General features: G+C 39.0%; 1 protein-coding gene across 1 annotated transcript in view; it reads left to right on the forward strand.

Moving 5' to 3' along the window:
- The window catches only part of LOC109486727 (neuronal acetylcholine receptor subunit beta-2-like), a 13,498-nt gene extending 2,357 nt beyond the window's left edge, over positions 1-11,141 (forward strand). The window contains exons 3-13 of the mRNA XM_019790650.1: positions 307-529; positions 2,172-2,329; positions 3,013-3,234; positions 4,541-4,744; positions 5,271-5,386; positions 5,983-6,027; positions 6,639-6,748; positions 7,906-8,087; positions 8,937-9,275; positions 10,225-10,357; positions 10,738-11,141. Coding sequence (XP_019646209.1) covers positions 307-529; positions 2,172-2,329; positions 3,013-3,234; positions 4,541-4,744; positions 5,271-5,386; positions 5,983-6,027; positions 6,639-6,748; positions 7,906-8,087; positions 8,937-9,275; positions 10,225-10,357; positions 10,738-11,137 — 2,132 coding nt within the window. The 3' untranslated portion in view covers positions 11,138-11,141. The remainder of the gene's footprint in view (positions 1-306; positions 530-2,171; positions 2,330-3,012; positions 3,235-4,540; positions 4,745-5,270; positions 5,387-5,982; positions 6,028-6,638; positions 6,749-7,905; positions 8,088-8,936; positions 9,276-10,224; positions 10,358-10,737) is intronic.
- Positions 11,142-15,047: the final 3,906 nt, after the last annotated feature.

The raw sequence follows: 15,047 nt of genomic DNA on the forward strand, positions 1-15,047 counted from the left end.
AAAAAAAACCTAAGGACAACAGGTTTGAATACCAAACGACGTTATTCACAACCACTTTGATGTTTTGATAAGCGTCTGCTATCTTTATCGGGGGGCTAATATGCCTGGTTTACTGTGCACTAAAGCTATAGGTGCTACTGGTTGCACTGGTTAATAAAAACGTGTTAGTGAATGAAGAACTTTGCTATTCAATCCTTAACAAGCCTGATAAAATTAATTGCGGATGCAACCAGGCTATTTCCTATAGGCTGTGGTTACGCGGTACTGGTGTGTACATTTTTTTATTGTTCTTGTTGTTTCGTCCAGCGTGTCAAGACATCCCGCCATCCTTGGGGTCGATGTGCAGCCGGGGCATCAGTTACCAGAAGATGACGCTTCCCAACCCATTCAACCCATTTGGCGACACCTCAGTAGAAGCTGTTGAAAGCTCAGAAGATTTCATTGACCTCAGCGCCATCGCAGAACTAGACTGCCACCCCCGTATTAGAGACCTAGTCTGTGCTACTATTCTGCCGCGCTGTGAATCCAGGTACACCATTCCTACTTTCCATACTAAAATCATCATAACTAGTACCTTGATCGCTGCTAACACAAACCTTTGCGTTGGCATTCTGCTGACTTGATGCACATGAGCTTAATATTCCAGACAAGGGAGCCAAGGCCATGATAAAATGCTGTGTTTCCAGTCTCCCGACTGACCGTAGCGAAAACCCGTCGACTATAGCTAGTCCTTATAGAATAAAGACTAAGCTTTAACTTCCAACACTTAGATATAGAATTGGAACTTCTGTATCCAAGTGTTGGAAGTTAAAGCTTAGTCTTTATTTTAAAATGATTTGTACCAACACAGATGAACTTTCATGCTATAGATAGTCCTTTTAATTGATATCATATGTCCAAATCCCCTGAAACTATACATAGAAATAATTGTCTCTTTCCCACAAAGGAATGGGCAGATGTGGAAAAGGTTCCGACACAATTCAGCTCTACCAAAATTGTTTTTTTTGCACTACTTTATTCGATGTAAAAATACTTACAATCTAAAACCTCCATACCTTATTTCTTCGGAAATGAAGTAGGAATAACAGCTTTTTTCTAGGTCAAAATGATTCTATATTTCTAGATATGCGATTAAAGTTGTCATGACGTGTTAATATGTCGTTATAACAAGAAACTTCTAGATTCACTCCACATGTACATTGCATCTACCAAAAGATTTACTTCCAGCTGAGCCACTGTTTCTTTTTAACAGATATGTTTAGCCCTAATGTTTATCGATCTAATTCTAGTTACCCTAGTATTTCTTATATCTAATTTTTTATTGTAAATTGATCGACAATGTACTTATGTATTAATAAATGCGTGTTTGTCTTGTATATTGCGGTAAACTAGACAGAGAAAGCTAGGTCCCGCAATTGTATATGTTTGTCTTAAAATTTAAACTGAAACTGTTTATTCACATTGATTGGCAGCCGATATGCATTGCTTGGCTGAATTGCACAAGTGATTTCATGATGATGTATGTGTGTATTGTGTATATTTGTTACTCTCCAAGCAGAGGTTTGCGTTTTGGGGGTATTTTTAGCGTGTTTTTAGACTTTTTTATCGGGGTTTCTCTTTTGCACTGAATTTTTTTTCCCACCAAACCCAACCTCTGCAGGCAGTCGAAAAATTCAATGGGCTATAAACCTAATCACTTCAACACATTTCAGTCGTTCTTCAAGGAGGTGTGAACCAGACGCATGAATAGGCACAGTCAGCAGGAGGCGTGTGGCCGAATGAATGCCTTTCCGACTGCCTGGAAATGTGATAATCCACCACAATAAAATGGATATCCCTAATGACAGTTTGATGGTTCCCGGGGAGGGGCACTATCGCCTGTTTTGAATAGGTTTGCCCCTCCCCGAGGTGAGTGCCGGCAGAGGTTGGGTTTGGTGGGAAAAAAAATTCAGTGCAAAAGAGAAACCCCGATAAAAAAAGTCTAAAAACACGCTAAAAATACCCCCAAAACGCAAACCTCTGCTTGGAGAGTATATATTTGTATATGATGTCGCAATATCAGCTGCCTAGCGGCAACATTGTATTGCCATGTTGCAATTTCAAATAAATAAATAAATAAAATAAATGAATATGTCGTTATTTATTACCCATTGTCTTTTCTCAAAACTCAGTCCGAACCTCCGGCAACAGCTGCCATGTCGTTCTTGGTGTGAAGAGGTGCAGTTCGCGTGTGAACTGGAGGCTATCGATGTCTGGTCAGCTTTTCCAAGCTGTGAAATGTTCCCCCACACCAACTGCAACAACATCAACGGTTCGATGGAGGATGGAGGTAAGTCTACTCTATCACGTTTTTACTATACGTTTGTACACCTGTCATCCCCATTCACATAGATCCCATTATTGATTCAAGTATACAGAATTGTATTTATAATAGATAGCATGTAATAGACTGTTAAGCAGCTCATCTTATAATATGTTATTGTAATGTTTTGTCTTGAACTGACTTGTCTTGTCATGTCAGTAGGGTTAGCTTTGTAATAGCCACATGCTAGTCCGGCTGTCCTGGTCGTATGGTTATTTATTAGCCCAGCGATTGGAAATATTAACATGTGTTTTAGAAACTTTTCCGGTCTGAAGTGGTGTAAGAACTTTTCTGAGAAGCCCTGTTTTCTTTATCATTTCTTTTGTAAGCTTCATGTTTCCGACTTAAACAAAGGGGATGCTCAGCATGATTGAGTTTCTATAAGTGGTCTCTTTGGCTTTGCACTCATTTCACTTCATTTATTGGTGATGCCACAATGCATTACAAGTGGGAGCCAGGCAGCCTAAAGGCTGGTGGCGGCTGCCACTGGTACATACAACACAACACAGCACAGGACAAGTCAATACAATATACAGGACCTAACAACAAGTTACAAATATCCAAATAGCAAAACATAACAGTGCATTATACAATATCGAAGACACTCAACAAATATGTTTTAAAATTCAATATGTTTTCTGCTGTTACAGAGAAATGTTTCGACGGGAATGGTGCCAATTACAGAGGAGACGAGGCCACTGGTGCCGCAACTGGAGTAAAATGTGAGCGGTGGGACAGTGACGAGACCCTTGTGGCGAGCTACCCCTGGGCAAACCTCGTGGATAACAAGTGTCGCAACCCTGGAGACTACGAGAGACCGTGGTGTTTGACTCCCAGTGGATTTGAATACTGTGACATCATTCCTTGCAATGGTAAGTCGTCAAGCTATATTTATGCTAGCCGTGGCGACTCTTGATTCGGGCTTACATTGCATTACCCTCTGCAAGAGTCGTGGAAAGATCCATTGGCAGAACTACACATTTCCCGTTGGCTGCCCGATGCTCCGTTTTTGACCCGGTTTTTTGCTGTCCCAAGCTTCCCTACAATATAACTCCACTTTGGCCGGGTTGCCGATGTTTAGATCAGCCTAGATATTCCACAGCGCGACAGAAAAGTACTAAAATAGCTAGTCGGCACAACCGGGCGGCCATCTTGTACATAGTCGGGAATGTCCGCTACCGCTGTCGGGAACGCTCGGACGGCTATATTTATGCCTGTTAATTCGAATACCCTGTCACACATAGCCAATGTAGGGTCGTGTGGCGTAGCGGCAGAGCGCTCGACTGGGAAGCAAGAGATCCCGGGTTCGAGTCCTGACATGCCAGCGATCTCAGTGTGCCCTGGGAAAGGCACTTTACACGACTTTCCTCCCTTCGCTCAGGAGTATTGTCCTGTTTCGTATTTGTCCTCTAGCAGCGTTAGAATGAAATAAGTTGATACAACTTGAGTGTGCTGTCACCATGTCTATTATGAAATGTTGGAATAAAAAAAACATAGGCAAATATGGCCTCCCTGATACTGCCGAATTCGCCAAAAATATATTAAGTAAGTCGGGACCATAGTTGACAGGGTCAGCTGGTGTACCACCGACTCGGCTAAAAGTGTCAGGCGAATGTTTAGACTTGATTATTTATCACATTTATTTAGCACATAAGGTTTTAAAATGTTTAAACATTTTAGTGTTGACAAAAGGGATAGCCTTGGTTGGTTGGTGATTGGTTGGTGTTCGGAAGTAGAAGGCAGAAAAGAAATTAAATCCAACAATAACTGTTTATGTAGCATTAACAATGCTACTTTATGGCAATTTTACTCTTTCCTATTACTTTTGTCATGTCTTTGAATCAGCCCTTGGGCTTGAATTTGAGGTAACCTTTGTTGAGGTGTTTTTAAATTTTTAAGTGGCGTCGGTGGCGCAACGGCTAGAGCGTTGGGCAAGGAACCGAGAGGTCCCGGGTTCGATACTCACCGTGACCCGACGTTGTGCCCTTGGGAAAGGCACTTTACACGACTTCCCTACCATGTACGGTGGAGTGACGCCCACCGAGCCCCTTAGGCTAATTGTCTAACCGGGTGCCAAAAACACCCTACGGATTATGTGTGCCAATGTGTCAACATCAGCACATTTGCGATCAAGAGCCGTTGATTTTTTTTTTTTAATTTTTATTCTCGTTCCTCCAGTTGTCGGCTGCGAGGATCCAGGAAAGCCCCGGTTTGGCAAGAGGAGTCCCATCATGCAGTTCTACTATCCTGGCGAGCGAGTCACGTACACATGTGACGTAGGGTTCAAGTTCAGGCCATACGCCCCACCCAACAACGTAGTATGTGTTTATAATGAAGAGACGGGAGAGGCCGAATGGAGCTCACCTAAACCAAATTGCGTAGGTAAGAAAAAAAAACAATTCTTAGGAACTACGTTTCCTCTCTGTGTCTGATATTCCCGCATAAGCATACAATTGCATATTTTAGACATCTTACAAGTATTTTGTTTTTTAAATTGATGAATTTATTTGAAACAATAATGACATTTATTAAATCGGAAATATAAGAACATTAGGGCAGATATAAAGGGTCATTTGATTTGCTATAAGCCAGATTTTGTAACTTCAAGTTCATTTTTAGTTGTCAGATGTTATGACCTTGTGTCACGTGGCCTAGCACAATTTTGACCAACTTTGTTCAGACTGAATACAAACAAACACACTGGCACACCGAGTCATCTAAACAATACTTCTTTTACACAATACTTCTGTCCTGGAAGTAACTATACATTATTTAAATATACCACAAATGATCATAAACTAATGTGTTGGTATTTTACCATCTTTTATTGCCTTACAAAACTTTTAAAAAGTTTACGTAATTATTGATTAAGAGTAATCTGGTTAATTAAATGTTTGACTTGTTCCAGTGGATCACAAGTACAAGCTCCAAAAGGACCTCCTCAGCCCGGGTATCTATCGTCGGTCGGTGTCTCCAACAACTAGACTGGAAATAAAGGCATATGTTGTCAACGTCGTCAACTTGGTAAGTGAGAGCAACACACAATTTTTTTGAAAGTCGCGTAAAAGTGTATGTTTCTCCATTCAAAAAAACGTAACTGTATATTATATCTGTACCAGTAACATTTTGACTTTTCAACAATCACATTCTTTTCAAGTTAACTGTAACATTATGTCAACCGCCCAAAATTACATTTTAGCAACAAAACGTTTTTAATTCTATTTGTGTCCTTTACATCTTTTGGGTGGGGAATGTGGATTCATGTCATGTGCATCAATTCGATTGTTTGTGCTGTTCTTTTACATGTATTCTTGGTTAGTGTTTTGCATTGTTTTGTAGTATTAGTTTTATTCATTTAAGTGGCGGCGCTAACATACGTTACCCAACTTGAGCCCGTCGTCACTTTGTCCTGTACCCTTATTTTGTTTGCTGTATGCTGAATAAAAAATAAAAAAAAACAATCACTTGATGTGTTCTGCATCATTGACCGTCCTTGTGTGAATGAGGCATGTGTAAATATGATACAAGTTACCCAGTCTTGTCTTTGCTGAAGTGTGAGAATGTACTTAGTAGAAATTGTCAAGATATCTATTTTTATGAACTTGTACATCCCCTTTTAGGATGAGAAGGCGGAAAAGATAGTAACATCATTTAAAGCGGAATTCGTAAGTTCATTTTCTTACTTCATTACCGGAGGGCATAGCATAAATCAGATATAGTTAATATCCTTTATATTTAACATTACAGCGTTACAAGTTTATTACTTACGATGGAAATCTATTTTAGCTAAATGATAACAAAAAAAATTGTACAATTTAGCTTACACTTTTTACAGTTACAAAAAATATTGTATAGATCCGATTTTAATGATAATGTTGTATACCATCAAGAAGTGTCATTCCTAACTCAAGCTAATGCTGTACAGCCATATAAACAAATACTGTACAGCCATATAAAATTGGATTTCAGGTTAGTCTCTAATGCAATTTTGAAACTCATGAAAAAATACTAAGCCTTAATTTTCAACACTAACTACAAAGAATTGGGGCTTACCCCGAATTTCCGGTTGACTCCATCAACCTTGTTCACGGAATGGACCCATCTACTCTTGGAACGTGACGTCAGAGACCGTAGTAGCGGGCCATACGTAGCCATACGTTGTAGTTAGTATTGGAAATTGAAGCTTAGTCTTTATTTCATAATGACTTGTACCAACACAGATGAACTTTCATGCTAAATTTTGAGCTCAAGCTTATTGTGTCTGTGTATGTTACAGTCATGGAAAGACGACAGACTGGAATGGCAACCCAAACAGTACGGGGATTTAGAAAAGATCTTCGTCTTTGACGAGGAAGTCTGGCTACCGACATTGACACTGCAAAGAAAGTAAATACTTTATTATTATGTGTTCACACTCAACTCAATGTCTGCAACAACAATTGATGTTTCTACTTGATACTAACACAACAATCAATTATAAATGGATAGATAGAGGAAGAGAGTGACGGAAGAGAGGAGATATTTGGCAAATGCAAAACATTACTCATAAACAATACTCATAGAAATTTTATACTTTACTGATCAATAAATTACATAGACAAATTCAGGGCATTTTAATTGGCATCCACTACAATTCTATACTTTGGCATCATGCACTCTAAAGGTGCAGAATATATCTCAGCAAAATAAGTGTTTATATATTACTAGTGTTTATTAATGCCTAACCTTCACTAAAGTTCTACCTCCCCTCTCTCTCTCTTTGTCTCAGATCTATTGTAAAGTAGCTAGCTAGCTATAGGTTGCTAGCTTTAGCTTAAACTTCAAATTCCATATGGTAGTTAGCTGTTGTCCAATAGTGTTTTGAACCTTTAAATTGTATCGAATGCATGCTCTTAACTAGCCTGGGTACCATCCTACTTGTATGCCGGGGCTCCCACACTCGCTTCCCTAACAAGTAGTCTGGAAACGGTTAGATCTGAACCATCTGGAATTGAAGATTCTCGGTCAGATTTTGCCCGAGTGTGCTGATTGGTCCCTTCTGTCTTGTTCATTAGCCTAACGTCCTTCTCAGTATGTGGTGATGCTTATCTCCTGCCTGCTCAGCAGGTATCACTGACCGAGGAAGGGGTTGTTTATCTTGGACGGAGTGGAGTAGCCCCTGACACTGTTGTCATGATTTTGCTAACATTTGAACTTTGAAGTAACACAGCCACAAAGAACATCTTGCAATAAAGAAAACTATAAGAAATGATTGTACTTGAGGTAAATTTGTGGCTGTACTTGTCATACATATGCAGCAACTTTTTTGCCCTTACCAAAACAGCACATGGCCACGTGGACTTTGTACTGATGGGTCATCTACTAGTGGAAGAGGCTCCGCCCAGCCCTCCCCATGTGGCCTACCTCATTATGTGACATCATCACCAAACCAAATAGATCTAACCGTTCCCAGACTACTTGTTAGGGAAGCGATTGTGGGAGCCACGGCATACAAGTAGGATGGTACCCAGGCTAGCTCTTAACCAGATCGTTTTTTCTTCCAGTGCGGACGTAGGATACATCGGTGGATTTCCCAAGACTGAGGTGAAAATGGAGAACACCGGAGATGTGACCTGGCCTGTAGAACTACTGACAACAACAACCTGTACCCTGGACCCTTTCCTCTTCCCTCAGGACAACATGACATGTGCAGTGTGCTGGAGAGCGGGAGAAGAGTACATAATAGGTAAGGCAGCTTTAACACATTTATCATTAATCACACTTGTATGCTAGGTATTTATTCTGCTTAGGTCTTGAAAAAAGTGCATACCATACCAGAATCCATTCCACGTATACGTACTTATCACGCATCATGCATGGTGTACTTCTTAAGCTTCGGTCACAACCCGCCGTACGTGCTTCGGCGTGCTGTCTACATGCAAAAACGTATACAAACGTAGGACATCCGTGCGTGGTGAGTACCACCTCCGTACGGAATACTACGGATTTGGGAGCACGCAGACACGCCGTAGAACTTTAAGTGCATGTAAAACTTTTTCTACGTGCGGTCTGCGGATTCACCACCCGTGCGTACGAGTACGAGCGACGCGCGTGCCCCGTACGTGCCGTACGGAAAAAGCACGTGTGAGTACGGCCTCCTTATGGTAAAGTTGCAATCGCACAGAGATCGTACGTTGTAAGCACGTACAACTCACTTACCACTTGCGCAACGTATGATGCACGCAACCGCTCACGGCCAGACTCGGCGTGCAGACCCCACTCTTACACTTTGTGCAACCGTACAAGTGACGTGCGAGTGACGTGCGTCGATGCCACTCCTTCCCCACGTTCTCAGAAAAAACGCAGCAGACGCAGCCTCCCAAAAAACGTACGGAGAAAAAGCACGTACGGCGGGTTGTGACCGTCGCTTAACTGAACATCCTTTGACATAGGCCACTATCAAGTTTGGGCTTATCACAGAAACTCGAAGATAGATGCTGGCTTTACTTAAAGCGGACGTCATTGATGTGACAAAAAAAACATTTGTTAATGTCGTTGTTGCAGTTTGACAAAGATACTTTTTATTTCTTTCCAGGCCGTTCCAATGCAACATCGCGCAGAGACCTTAACTTCCTGAACTACTTTAACAGCGAGACCGACATTGTCACTGGAGAGTGGAGTGGAAAAACCACCCTTTCAGCTTCATTAAACGAGGCCTGCCTGACGATAACACTCAAACGAGATCCCACCTATCACTACTCCACAACCATCTCTCCCTGTCTCATCCTGATCATCCTCATGGTCATCACCTTCATCATGCCCATTGATAAAGGAGACAGGATTGGATTCGGCGTCACCTTACTGCTGGCCATGGTGGTGTCGCTGGTGGTGGTCACAGGTTTTCTGCCAGTGTCCAGTACCCTACCATTCATAGGTGAGCTGGATTTCTAGATTGTTTGGGGTTACTAGAAGATTCTTTCAACGGTGACAGGTTTAAAGGGTAAAGATACTGACCTCCAAATTTTCGATGACTATCAGTCCATCTTGTTCACGAAGTAACCTAGTCTCGCGAGAGCGCGCGACTAGGCCCGAGACTCGCATCGGTCTGCTAGGCCCTACCCCCTGTTGCCTCCCTCCGGAGTAAGGGTAAGGAACTTCTTGGGAGCTCAAAACCTTCGGTGCGGTTTAACTTGGCAAGATGGAACAACATGAACTGATAGTTATGGACAATTTGGAGGTCAATATCTTTACCGTTCAAACTTGTCACTGTTGAAAAAATCCTCTGGTAACTGTATCTATACGTGGCAAAATAAATCTCTTTAACGATACTTAACAGTTTGGTATTCACTAACATAACAATGTGCCATTCTTGGTGTTCGTAGAATTTCAAAGCGAGTTGTGGCAAAATCAACCAAAAGGGATTTGTAGGGCATCATTTTCCCTGCATGATAGATGAATTAAGTGAGGTTTACATGTAAATACCTCACAAATTTAGGTCATTTTTAACGTTCACGTGAAATTTGAATTATATGAAATTGTCATTTTATTTAGATTACAAAACATGGCGACGGCACAATTTCTTTAACTTATTCTCGAGCCACAACCAAGGACAATGCTCACGTTTACGAATCTAATGAATCAAGTGTGGAGTTTCATGTCAATTGGCGTTCACATGACAGGATTCGAACCTGGGACCTCTTGGTTGTGCGCCAAGCACTCTGCCGTGACGCTACACGATCCCACAAATGGTCACTGCACAGTATCTTTTCAGAACAGCCGATGTATTTTGTCAAAGACGATGACATTTATTGGAAGAAGAGCTTTCAGTGTTCTATTGGATACTACATTCCTTAGTAGTAGCAGTTATATTTCTTCTCTTACAGCTTTGGTGATCATTGTGTGCATGGCTCTGATGGCCCTCTTCATGTTGACGACTTTGTGTATCATCATTATCCACGACAAGAAGGGACCTGTCCCTAAATGGGCACGGGCGGTCTTCCTGAAGCATATGGCAAGGTATGTCAGGCATTCAAAATACTCAAATGCACATGCTAATATTTTGATTAGTCTCCACTAATTCACTTTATGTTCACGGTATCAGAATTGTACGGTCTGAGAAAAGTGAACATATTCACGAAACTATATATTCACGGTGGCGACAGGTGCAGGAATGACAGTGAAAACAGTGAAATTAAAAGTACCATGAAAAAATTAGGAATTACAGTGCCAATTTGTATATAGAGCGTATGTACATATGATTTTTCTGATTGGTCGTTAATGCTCCCTAAGAAGACAACACTCAACAGTAGTCAGAATGCATTGAAAATTTAATTTTTGTGACCCTTTGTCTAATAGAAAAGTTACACATCGTACATGTAATCTTTACATTGTTTTAGGGCCCTTATGATGGGAGACTTGACCAAGAAGCTAAAGAAAGAAGAGGATAAAGATTACAACATGAGCAGCAATGTGAATGGCGTCGAGGTACACGCCAATCAGCCGTACAAGATGGACGACATTGTTGGAGGAGACAACCCACCGTCAACCGTAGATACCGAGGTCGGAGCTACCCTTATTGGGTTAAAAGGAAGCGTAGATGAGCTGAAGGTCAGTGTTAGGCAACTGTCTGGTAGCATTGATGCTGTGGCAAATATTGCTGCAGGTGAAGACGATGAAGAAGTTGGGGAGTATGCTTTGTTGGCTGGTGTGTTAGACAGGCTGAGTTTGGTCATTTATGTCATTGCCATTGTTGTGACCATACCATGCAGTCTTCTTTTTGGTCGCCGACTGGTCTAGATAAAAAAAAAAAACGACGAGACTGCAAATTTACATTTGATGGCAAATTACTACTTTTTGCTTTTTCACAGTTCTCGACTTTTGGCTGCGAAACCATAAACATACATGCATAGATATCCAAAAAATTGTAAAGATGTGGAAAATATTGCACTCTTCTAGAGGCCCCCACGAGTCGACCATTGCTAAAAGATGTTAGTGACAAAAACAGCATCTCATTTCTAACATGTAATGGCAAAATACCTATTGTCATGTTTTACTCAATTTTCATTTAATGACTTTGGAATCGAGCTAAGAGAGTCCAGAATATACACGAATGTCGTAAAAGTTTAGAGGACTCATCGAAAATTCATTTCAATGTCATGTTATGGTATATGTTAGTAAAATGTTATGTCAAGCTAGTGTGTTACCTAGAATAGTACTTTAATAGAAAAAGATACAATAGTAGTAATTAACGGCTAAATAGATGTGGTAGAGAAAAAATATTTGCACTATGATGATAATAATAGGCATCATATAGAGATGCTTAGAATCTAGTATATATTGTGCTATATTAGCATAATAACTAAGTAGAAAACTACACAATGTATTACCTTTACTGTATCTGTAACAGTTGTTGTACATGAACTTTGGCTTGTGGGGACTAAGCAACCCAATTGCTTATGATTTACCATTATTATTTAGTCCATGTACTACCAGTGAAGTTAGTACTCTTTTGATTGTTATATTATGCAATGCAATCCACGAAGTAAAGACGAAAAAATGACCAGTTGAGAGCAGGTTTAAATGATTTGTGTTCAGGTAAAGCCAGACCAGTACCTTCGCAGCTTTTTGGCAGCAGGGTAAAATACACAGTAAAGCTTTCACTTTTAATTCATTTTTCGTAGCATTTTAATAGCATTTTTTTTTTCAATCGTAAAAACTGATGAGTGTAGTTAACATGGGGTAGTGTAAATGTGCATCATGTCATGTATTTGGTGACTGTATTGTCGTTGTATGTGAAGTTTTGTGTTTTTTGGAATTTTGTGCCACATAATGTAATGCAAATGGAAACTAACCTACAGTGGGTGTCACATGAAGAAAATATCCACACTATGCATGGTGCATGGACTAATGAACCTTTGGACGTACCAACTACTAAGTATATATTACCATGTAAAACCGACGAAACAGAGCGGCATTTAAATACTAATATGTGATGTGTTAATGCTAAATAAATCAAGATATATAAAGTTATTTTTGTTGTCATGTTTTTCATTGTGTGGAATGTTCTGATTATCATAGTCTTGGAAAAGAAAGATCTGCGTATATAGTTCCCTTCTTCTAACAGCAAATGACTTTGAAATTCATGTAGACACTACAGAAAGTATGTTTGTACGTTTATTAATAAGTCTAACAGGAAAGCCAACACAGTTTAATTCAATTCGTGAAGGACAATCGCCGATTCTGGACAATATAATAGTAGTGAGATTAATTAGAATAATTATAAGAAAAGGAGCTAAGACGCATATGCAATGGATTTAGTGATTGCCATTAAAGTTATTAGTATTGTTCTAGGAGCGCAATCTCACGTCTCCGTAAACATATTGTAGAAGATACAACACTAAACTTAGACAAAAAGACAGTAGATTTAAAATATTCTGATGTAACCGGGCAATTGTTTATAGTTTTCTTTGTCAGTTAGTAACTTATTCTAAGCCATGAATGCAGCAACACAATATACAGAAAATATCATTTATTCTAATATGTAAAGTGATCTGAGTCAGGCCTTTACATGGATATCTATGAGCCCACAAGCGTTCTATATAATAATTGTCTGAATTTCATCATTGTTTAAGGCCAGTTTAACGCCAAACCAAAACTATTTAGTCTATAATTTCATACACAAACGTGTTTTAAAATTGAGATTTACATATGCTAACTGCACTCACTAGCGGACCAACTGCTCTGGCATGTCATCTTTTTATTTAATAAATTTTTTCTTTAACCAGCCGCCTCAAGAAGCCTGGTAGAGACGAATGCATGTGTTAATGAGATACAACTCTATAAACAAACAAAACAAATGACAGGACAGCAGATCACCCTTTATGCTTTGGTTTATTCAAGAATTATGTATCACCAAGGATTAACATAGTATTAACAAATATCGAACGCATGAAAACGCTGTTGAAAATGCGAAATTCCTATAAGCAGTAGAAACTTTTAACCCTTGTCCTGCTGACATTTTATTTCAATAATTACATGTCTTATATCATAAATATGATCATAGACCCCCATTTTTTTGCCCTGTAGTGGTATAGTTACTTCCACATTCGTTGCGTTTCGCTGCAGTGTGATGCGTTGCACGAGAAATACCCCCAAATCGTACCTATACACGGTGCTATATAGATGGTACTGTATGTGCAGAACAACAATTGTTGTGCTCAGCAGGACACGAGTCTCTAGCAAAGGTATTATCAAATGACAAAACAATAAAAGAGTGGCAACTTAAAAAGTAAATAAGGCACACTTTAAGTTAATAAAGTAAGAGCTGATTGGAATGGATGTGCCTTCTGAATAACTAAACAAAAACAAAAACAAATTCTAAAATATACTTAACTACTTTCTTAAAAAAATTAAATGTTGAATTAAAAACTCTAAATGATATTTTCTTTATATTTGTAACACAGCAACACAAAGAACTACAAAGTAATATGTCCTTAAATAAGACTGTAAATAAATTCAACATCACCCCTATGATTTAATTTTATGTTTATGTAAAATATAGCCATTACGGAATGTAACAAAGCATAATACAACATATAGCAACATGCCGTGAGATTATATGACACGCCATTACTCAATATAACATTATAAAATACTACAGTATATATTAATTACAGTAACTGTTCTTAGGAAAGAGACTATAACATGGAATATAATAACATAGTAACATATATCATAGCATAACAAAACATTACACCACATAAAATAACCTGACATAACAAAACAAAATAAAAGAACACATGAAGTAACATAAACATTCATTGTGCAAAAAATTCATTGTGTACAAAAGACTAAAACACCAGGTCTTGCACCTTAAAAAAAATTAACAATAGATTACTAATGATCATCATTTGTATAATTTTTCTATGCCATATAGTGGGCTGCTTATTTCATACCTATATTATTACATATGTTGCTTTGAGGTTTTAAACAAATGCAAGAAAACTCATTGTTTTTTTTTTTATTTCAGTTATTTTATCTGATTTCTTTCCAGGCATTTTTTCTTTGTGACGGGTCACCAAAAGTAAAAATCCCATTGTAATCATATCAACCCTTTTGTCCTTTAATTATTACATTTGTGTGAATCATGTGCCCATGTAGCTCGTATTTAAAGCCAACAGGGTTTAATAATTATCATTTTATAGCCAGAAGACGTTCACCAACCAGAAGGTTCCATTTCCCATTTGTTTTTAGGCAGTAATTTCGAAAGCGGTCGGTTATTAGAGCAGTAGTGTTCAGACTTTTAGTATTTATCAATTTATTGAAAACGAATTGTAGTTTCTTTGGATAACGTATTTGAATACAAACCAATTAAAATGATATAAGTAGAATCAAAACAAAACTAAACATAATTTTTGACATCCCCCCCTAAAAGTGTTACTGCTCCAATATCGGGTGATCACCGAGAATGATTTATCTGGATGATCTATTTTTCTGTCGACGCCATCTTGTTTCACATAACAAAGAATGTGAATGTTCTTTCATTAATAGAGGAATTTATAAATCAATTTGTTAAAAAAAAAAAAACTTAGACCCACCCTGAGGTATATATGGTGATAACCCTGGTCAGGTGCGATAACGCTCACTTGGTGGTTTATTCGGTGGATATCGCACCTGACCAGGGATTATCTCACCATATATACCTCGG

This window comes from Branchiostoma belcheri, unplaced genomic scaffold (assembly GCF_001625305.1).
Source record: "Branchiostoma belcheri isolate BF01 breed outbred unplaced genomic scaffold, Haploidv18h27 scaffold1, whole genome shotgun sequence".
Taxonomy (NCBI): domain Eukaryota; kingdom Metazoa; phylum Chordata; class Leptocardii; order Amphioxiformes; family Branchiostomatidae; genus Branchiostoma; species Branchiostoma belcheri.